At 52.0% G+C, this 9,040-nt stretch overlaps 1 protein-coding gene across 1 annotated transcript in view; it reads right to left on the bottom strand.

Moving 5' to 3' along the window:
• Positions 1-9,040, bottom strand: part of Tacc2 (transforming acidic coiled-coil containing protein 2) — a 179,699-nt gene that overhangs the window by 130,516 nt on the left and 40,143 nt on the right. Inside the window, 2 exon segments of the mRNA XM_050165932.1 lie at positions 620-721; positions 1,257-6,383. Coding sequence (XP_050021889.1) covers positions 620-721; positions 1,257-6,383 — 5,229 coding nt within the window.

Here is a 9,040-nt window from a genome sequence, read left to right as displayed (position 1 = left end):
CTCTCTCTCTCTCTCTCTCTCTCTCTCTCTCTCTCTCTCTCTCTCTCTCTCTCTCTTTCTCTCTCTCTGTTGTGTGTGTGTATGGGCATGTGTATCTAGACTTTAAATGAGTGAATTATATGCTGTGTGAATTGTAGCTTAGTGAAGTTGTTTGACACGGAAACAAACACCCCTTTGGGCAACAATGCTGCCCTGTGTCACCGGCCACTACTAAAGTGCACATGGCAGAGAAATGGAATCTGCCCCATCTCCCCACACACACCTGAGGCAGCGTCTTAAACAAAGCTCAGACCCTACTCATGATTCTCCTGCCTCAGCTTCCTAAATGTTGGGACTACAGGTGTGTCGCACCAGCTCTGGCTGCCTCTCACACATGACAGCTCACACACAAACAACTGCTCTCAGCCTGGCATGGTAGTGTATGTCTACAAGCCCAGCACTCAGGCAGTGGAGGCAGAGGATTAGGAATTCAAACACGTCCTTGACTTCTGACTGGATTTGAGGCTAGCATGGGTTACTTGAGACACTCTCAAATAGGCAAACATTGCTGTCCTTTGTAAAATCAACAAGGCTTCTGAGGAAGGTGCCGTAGACTCAAAAAAGCCTATGTGTCACTGACCTTTCTGGTCCTCCTGACTCTCCGGCCTCTGCTGAAAAGGCTTGCGGAGCACATGTCTCAGGAACTGAAGGTAAGGTGGCTGAGCCGGGCCCTGGGCTCTTTCTGAGATGAGGAAAGAAATTGATGGCTAGGATCAGAGAGTTGGAGAGTGCTGTCTCTTCCCCAAATCCTATTTTCCAAAGCACATTGCCCAGTAAACACTAAGTGGCCACCATACCAATATCCCCAGGGAGAAGAGACCCTTAGGCAGCAATAGGCTGGGAGCTGTTTTGAATCACACAAGGCCCCTTCACCTAAACAATTCCACGTTTGAAAGCAGTCGCGTCTGCACTCCAGAGAACATGACTGCCCGAAGCCTATCGCCCAATCACACATAGCCAACCAACGCTTCACGCTTTTCCAGTGGTTTTAGAAGAATTAAAGCACACAAGAAAAGGAACAAGACATGTCAACTACATAGATCCCGTGCCTCCGACCTCCCCTCTCCTGCCTCTCAGAATCCCAGCACATCCAGAGAGGGTAAGCGGGGCCACTTAACCCTTGAGACAGAGATGAAGCTAGCCTCCTGTTAGATTCCCTGACATCAGGGCCAGGATAGTATTGGATCTGAACCTATTGGGGCATTGCATCTAAGTACCTGCCAGTGTAGAGTTCTTCTGGAGCTAACAGGTCCAGCTTCACGTCTTTGCTTCCACCGGGCTCTGGAGGTGAAGAGACACTCGTCTTCCCATGCCCTACAGGAGCAGGGAGCTGAGGGCCCAGTTGTTCCTGGTCCTGCTGGTGTCTGGCCTGGTTGTCCCCTTGAAGGGTGGCTGTGCCTTCCATTGTCTGAGTCCTGTTGGCACATCCTGGGTCCTGGCAGCTCCCAGGCAGTGCTGAGTCACCTGCCACAGCGGGAAGCATCCTTGCAGTACCTGTTTCAAGGAGGTCACCAGACACACATGCCCATGTCTCAGCTGTGCTTGGTGTGATGTCACCTTCTGCTGCCTCAGCAGCTCCCGCCATTTTGCTAGGCCCCAGAGGAGTATCCAACGCTTCTCCCGCCAGGGGTTTGGGGGTATCCTGGTAGGCCAGCACATTTTGCATTTCTGCAGTACTGACAGCAGCTCTGGGGCTTCTTTCACCCCCAGGTGTGGCAGGGATCCACGGCTCACTGTTAGATTCAGGCACAGTCAAAAGACTTCCGTGAGGAGAAGAGCCCTCCAGGGCACCGGTGGATCCTTGCAGATTACTCGAGCACTCGGTGTGAACAGGGGCCCCGGTACCGGCTCCTCTGGGCTGACTATTGCTGGCCGGTGTTTTTAAGTTCTCTTTTCCAGAAGGACTGCTGTCCCCTCCAACAGAAGCCTCTTCTGTGTGGCTCTGAGGAGCCACAGGTAAGCCAGGAGCTCTTTCTGCTGGCACCCCCTGAACAGCTGCAGAGGAGGGAAGGCCCAGTGCTGACTCTTGCCTGCTTCTTCCTTGCTGCAAATGAGCCTGAGCTCCCTGGTCAGACCCCCCAGTCCCTTCTAGCCTCTCCCTGGTCACCATCAATGGGTCACAGGTCACTTGCCCCTCAACTCTGGCACCTGGAAGGTTCTCCTCCAAGGCTGTCTTGGCCAGACCCCCCAGCTTCTCAGATGCTGGATCCTGGGGAAGCAGATGAGAAATCTCAGCCTCCATGGTTGACTCTTGCTTCTTCTCCACCTGGAGTCCAGCAGGAGGTACAGGGAGATGGGCAGCAGCCACTCTTTGAGCCCCATCTAGAAGCTTCTCCGGGTTCGGTGATATGCTGGGTCCCTCAACCAGAAAATTCTTTGATGCTCCTGCCTTTTCACCAGGTAAACTCTGGGGCCGGTCGGCAGCCAGGGCTCCGAGCACAGACTGCTCAAAGATCTTGGTGATGTGTTCTCTGAAGTCAGGAAGACCCGTAATTATGCTGGTCTGTTTGGAGCTCGCACCCTCGCTACCCGATGCACCAACCCTGAGATCTGGGGTAAGTTCTACTGCGCTCTCCCTGTGACCACCTGTCTCTCCTGCTGCATCCTCACTGGCAGCGGGTGCTGCAACCTCAGAGGGCCTGGCATTTGCTTCTGGAGCTGTAGTCACATGCAGCTCTCTTGTCGTCTGCTCATCTTTGGCCAGGGATGTCATCCTGTCCAGGTAGGGCATGAGACTCACCGGTCTCTCAGTAGTTCCAGCTTGAGGGCCACCACTACCAGCCCCGGCTGCAGAGATTTCCCCACCTGCAGTTCCTGGTTGCAAGAGTGTGGTGAAGGAGACAGCTGATACCTTTCCAGGAGTGTCATTTTCCAAAGCAGGTGGGAACTCCTTTGTGGGACAGGGATGTTCATGAGGTGCTCTGGGGCCTTCAGAGGAAACGGGTCTCAGGCTACCATCTCCTGCATCCTCCCCCACAGTGCCATTGATGTGTAGGTAAGGGACGCCAGGCACAGTCTCTTCAGGTGGTCGAGCCGGCAGGAGCCTCTGTGGATCTGAAACAGCGCAGTGTGCCTGAATGTCCACTGTACTTCCGGGAATCCTATCTGATTCTCCAGCTGGCCCCGAGGAATCCCCACAGCTGGGCTCAAGCTGTTCAAGTTGGCACGGCTCAGTCAGGGTGGAGGTGTAACCTTCTTTCCTAGACGTGAGGTGCTGATCAGTCTGAAAGAAGCCACCGTGCGGAGCCACATTTGGTCCCTCAGAAGCCTGCTGCATCCCAGGGTCTCCTTCCCGGGCATCAACATTCGCCTCCACAGATCCATCTTGCTCTGCCCCTCTGGGGAAACTGCCAAGAGGCCCCCGTGCTTCTACACCGAAGGTGGCCAGCTGCTCCATCTCCAGCTGTGGGGCCAACTCTTCCTGACTCTCATCACGGGCCTCACTCTCTAGGGCATCCCGGGTGGGCGTGACTCTGGTAGGCACTGGGACCGGAGCACAGTGCGCTGTATCCAGGAGAGCTACTGAGTCAGGTTGACAAGGCGGGGCCTCCACTATGTTTGTACTTGCCACCTCTGTCTTACCCAAGCCTTGAGGCAGGGGCAGTCCATCACTTGCTTCAGAAATACCTGAGTCCCCACAACGTGCTTCTTCACGCTGGCTGCCTGCTTTCAAAGCATCACCCAGCTCCTGTTGGGACTTGCTCGGCCCCTGCCCGATACAGCAACTCTCTTTTCCACCCAAGTTTCCTGTAAGAGCAGTGTCTTCTGCGGGATGCAGGCTCTCCTAGGGCTGACCGCCACTGCCCACGCCCCCTTGCTCATTTTCTCCTAATGCAGGCAGCTTCTGTCCCAGTGGGGTTGGCGGTTCTGATTCCTCTAATGGTGCCTTTCCCAGATCTGTATCCTTGAGTGCTGAACTTGGAGTGTTGCAAGGACCGCCTTTGGGGGGAAGTTCTGAAGCCTGCTCCTTTCCTTCATGAGTGGGCAAGCTCGCACCTATGCAAGGCTCCCCTTCCGTGGGTAATAGGATTGGGGAAGGATTTGTACCCTCCTTCTTCAGACCTGGGTCACTTGGACAAGCCCCTTGCATGTTTGTAGGTGACTGGGCCTTCTCACAGAGAACAGCTAAGACAGATGCTTCTGAGTCCAGTTTAGATGGCTGGAGCGGGTTCTCTGGAGGTGGTGAGAGGCTGTCCTCTGGGCAGGACAATTTTCCCTGACAGTCTAGTTCCAAACCAAGCATAGTGTGTCCATGTCCCACTACTGAGTTCTTCCCACTGAGGGGAGGTAACACATTGGTATGAACTTCCTGTCCAGGTTCGACCTTCTCCAGCCTCTGCAAGGGTGAGTGGCTCTTCTTTATTTCCAATATGTTCTCCGCCTCCCCAGCTTTGGGTTCCTCCTCCACTGCTGGAATAGACAGGAAACCTGATTTCTCAGAGTCTAAAGCGGGAAGTGACTGTGTTGTTCCCAATCCTGCACTGCCCTGAAGCATGCTGGGGCTTTTGGTCTGAGATCCTGAACTTGCCCAGGTGGCTTCTTGGGGAGGAGAGGGCTCAGCAGTTCCAGCCGATGCTGAGGACAGGATGGGGTCCTCCTCATGGTGTTTGTGCAGTGGGGTGGGTGTGCCAGTTATATGGGATTCATCACCTACCTGCCTCACTGCCTCTGCTGACCCAGAGAAGGGCCCATCCTTGTGGCCAGCAACCGCCTGTCTGGGTGGCTGTGTTGAGTCTAAGTTGGGAGAGTCACTATGTGGCTTTGCAACTTCACCTTTGTGAGACTCCAGATGGAGCTCGCTGTGAAAGGCTTGGGACCTGTCTTCCCCATGATTCCTAGACTCCGCACCATCAAGGACACTGATGGCTTCTTGTCCCTTAGAGTTGTCTCTGGGTGATCTGCTTTCTTCTCGAGCCACAACTCTGGTTTCAGTATCCTCGGGGGCCTTAGGACTGTCACCTGATCCCACTGACTTTCTAGAACTTTCATTTGAAGCCCCATGGGAGAAAGTTGGTAGCAACAGTTCTTCTAGGACTGTATCATTTTGCCCCTGCAAGAAAGGGGCAAGGGCCCCTCGGAGGCTGCCTTCCGGTTGTTCTTCTGGTGTTCTTCCCAGATCTGATGCTGGCTTCAGCTCCACCACCCCCGTATCAACCTGTTCTGTGGCCAGATCTGTAGAAAGTGGCATCTCAGCCTCAGAATCTGTCTCCTTGGACAAGCTGGGCTCGTCTACGGTGACAGAATTCCAAGCAGCAGGCTGTGCAGCGGGACTGGAGGCTGTATGTGTTTCCTCTGTTCTAGGAAATGGAGGGGCCTTAGCACTCCCAAGCAAGCTACCATCCGGCTGGTTACCTGATGCCACACAGACAACCTGCTGGGGCCCAGTTCCTGATGTCCCTGTCTGTGGTTGTCTTTGAACATCTCTGGTGTCTCCTCGAGTCTCCTTCCAGAGGTCACTATCTCCCGGAGCTGTGGCAAAATCTAGTGGGTCTGAGGGCCGTTCTGCCTGTGGCAGCTGCTTTTCCACCTTCTGCTGGCAGCTTTCCTGCTCGGCAGTGATCGCTCCAACTCCAGGCTCAGCCCCCAAGTTGCTTTCAGAAGGATGGTGGCCTCCAAGAGACTCCAAGTTCTTGACTGAATACATTGGCAGCACCTCCTCTCCCCCTCTTTCTTTATCAGATGATCTTAGGACTGGATCTTGTGGGAACATGGTCTCAAGTTTTGCGGGGGACTCCTCTGGGACATCTGAGCTCTCCGTCCCCAGCCCAGTGGCAGCAGGGGCCTTAGTGGCAGACGCTGGGGTCGAGAAGTCATCTACATCCGCTTTCTCTTGGGACTCAAAACCACCAGGCCAGTCACTCTCTCCACACAGCAGCTCTGTCCTCGGCTCCCGGGGAGGCACTAGGGAAATTCCTGGCAATTGGCCAGTTCCTCTGGAGGATGAGTTCGGTCCCTCTCCCTTCGGTTCTGTGTCTTCTGCAGCACTGGGGGTTGTGGTGGCCATCTTGTGCTGTGTGGAGCCATCCCCTTTAGGAGTAAGCGTTGCTAAGGCGTCCCCTTGGAGACTAGAGGAAGCTTCCTTCCTAGGGTGATGGGTAAGGGTACCATCTTCAGGTGCTGCTTCTGAGCTTGCCAAGCAACCTTCTGGGGGACACTCGGTGAAGGGCATGGGGGCTGAGGGACACGCCTGTTCCCAGGGCAGTGATGAGCTGGGCACTGGAGAACCTTCTGGCCCCCTGGATTCCTGGGGGTGCTTCCCTGGCTCGGTCACCTCTGGGAACACACTACATGGATCCAGGCTGGCTGCACTCTCAGAAGCAGAGCAGGAGCCTCCTAGCCCAGTGCTGCCAACAATGAAAACATGAGTTGTCTCATTGGTCCTCACAGTTACCCAAAGCGGAGCCATATACAGGCAGAATGACCCCCAACCTGACTCCCATAGAAAGTTACCAGGAGCCTCCACCAAAAACATACTGACCCCCATGCGGGGAGCACCACTGGGAGCCCCAGATCCCTCCTCCCATAATCATTATCCATGCCCTTGCTTCTTCAAAAAGCCAATGCAGGAAGTCTCAGACATCCAGGCGTGAGGCTTTCCGTGCGGGTCAGTAGTGAGCAGGGAAATACGGAAACTCATTGAAAATAATAAAGAATGCAGGCAACCCAGGAAAAGTGTGTGTGTGTGTGTGTGTGTGTGTGTGTGTGTGTGTGTGTGTTTGTAGGTGCACACATGTGGAGGCCAGAGAACATCCTTGAGAGTTGATCCAGAATCTTTTGACAGTTTTTCTGTAGTGTACACCAGGAGGAATCTCTTGTCTTTGTTTTCCATCTTCCTTTCTAGCATGGACTTACAGATGTGTGTACTACATCTCTGGCTTTTGTGGGGGCTTGGGGGTTTGAACTCAGGTCCTCATGCTCGATCAGCAAGTACTTCTATCTGCTGACCCATCTCTCTAGCTCCAATGTCTCATTTTTTTTTTTTGAGACAGAATATCACAGGCCTGGAGCTTGCTAAGCAGGCTAGGCTGGCTGGCCACTGAGCCCCAGGGATCTGTCTCTCTCTGGGAGCCTTTTACGTGGATTATAAGCATACTCCATAATCCTGCCTTTTTAAAATGTGGATCCTGGGAATTTAATTCAGGCCCTCATTCTTGACAGGCAAACACTTTCCTCGACTTCCCAGGGAGCCTTTGAATCAATCAATCAATAAAAATGTACAGTAGGGCTGGGCAGTGGTGGCACACACCTTTAATCCCAATACTCAGGAGGCAGAAGCAGGCAGATCTTTGTGAGTTCGAGGCCAGCCTGGTTTATAAGAGCTAGTTCCAGGACAGGCTCCAAAGCTACAGAGCAACCCTGTCTTCAGAAACCAAAATCCAAACCATCACCTCCCTCAAAATGTAGAGTACGGTAGGGCAGGGTGAACAAGTTCTGGATAATTACAAGATGGTCTCAAGTATTTCTTGGGTCATTTTGTATTTGGGGAAAGGGCATAAATTAGAAAAGCTGTGATTTTGAAATTGAGGGCTATTCTTTTTGTTTGTTTGGTTTTTGAGACATGGTCTTAATATGTAGCTCTGGCTGTCCTGGAACTCACTCTGTAGACCAGGCTGACCTCGAACTCAGAAAACTGCCTGCCTCTGACTCCCGAGTGCTGGGATTAAAGGCGTGTGTCACCATCCCCTTAAATATATTCTTTTTTTTTTTTTCTTGGTTTTTCAAGACAGGTTTCTCTGTAGCTTTGGTGCCTGTCCTGGAACTAGCCCTTGTAGACCAGGCTGGTCTCGAACTCACAGAGATCCACCTGCCTCTGCCTGCCGAGTGCTGGGATTAAAGGTGTGCGCCACCATCCCCTTAAATATATTCTTGAAGATAGCTGGTGCTTCACTGTATGGCGGTCCAGTGAGAGGATAATCCAAGTCACTTGTCGTTTCCATGGAATTTCTCCACTGGCCAGCAGATATCCCCCGAGAGCTGAAATCCCTTCATACCTGTGTTTGTCCTGACACACACAGAGAACTGGGAGGACCTTGGCTCAGAGTTAGAGCACTTACCAACCCTCCTGCTCTTCTAACACAGACCACTGAGACTATATTTGAATATGTTGCTCAGTTCCCTACTGATTTAAGTGCACTTTTAAATTTTACTTTTACGATTTTGAGGCAGGGTCTCAGGTAGTCTAGCTGGGTTGGAACTTGCTACCTTAAGGCTGACATTAAATTTCTGATCTTCCTGCCTTCACCTCCCAAACACTGGGATAGCAGGTGCGCACCACTACACCCAGCTGCCTTTTAATTTTATAACCCAAGTATGACTGACACAGAGCCGTAAAAACATGCTTGTGAACTTCCCCTTGCTGTAGTCCAGTCACCCCCTTCCTGGTTTCCCGTGCTGTGCTGTAGGATGTGAGCTTTGTTATTTCTATAGCTGTGATTCTATGTATTTGCCATGACTCTATATTTTCTAGTATCAAGAGAAGTTATGTCGTAAGTCAAAGTTAACAGAAATACAATTTTTCTAAAGCTTTATATTTTTATTGTCAATGTTTTATTTTCTTTTTAATTAGGTGTGGGGGTGGGGGTGTATATGTATGTAGTGCTCGTGGAGGCTGAAAGAAGTTGCTGGATGTTCTCAGCTGGAGCGGCAGGTGGTTGTGAGCTGCCTGACATGGGTGTAGGGAACCAAATTCAGGTCCTCTGCAAAAGCCGTGTGCATATTTGATTGCTGAGCTATCTCTCCAGCTCCATCTAGGACTTTAAAAAGTCATTTTCTTTTAAGATATTTTATGGCAAGAATAGCAAAGGAAGCTTCTAGAACCGTTGATAACTGTTACATACACACATCTACAGACCCACTGTATTCAGAGGGTGGTTTCTGGTCTCCATACCCACCAAAAAAAATCTCCCACTCTTGTTTTCATACTTGCAGGAAGCCTAGGATGGAAAGAGAAGTGGAGTGTGTTTCTATTAAACTTGATGAGATCAGAGATGGGGCTCAGTGG

This window comes from Alexandromys fortis, unplaced genomic scaffold (assembly GCF_014885135.2).
Source record: "Alexandromys fortis isolate MF-2015 unplaced genomic scaffold, M_Fortis_MF-2015_v1.1 scaffold_146, whole genome shotgun sequence".
Lineage (NCBI taxonomy): Eukaryota > Metazoa > Chordata > Mammalia > Rodentia > Cricetidae > Alexandromys > Alexandromys fortis.
Note: the sequence above shows the minus strand (reverse complement) of the source record. Positions and strands in the feature narration are given on the sequence as shown.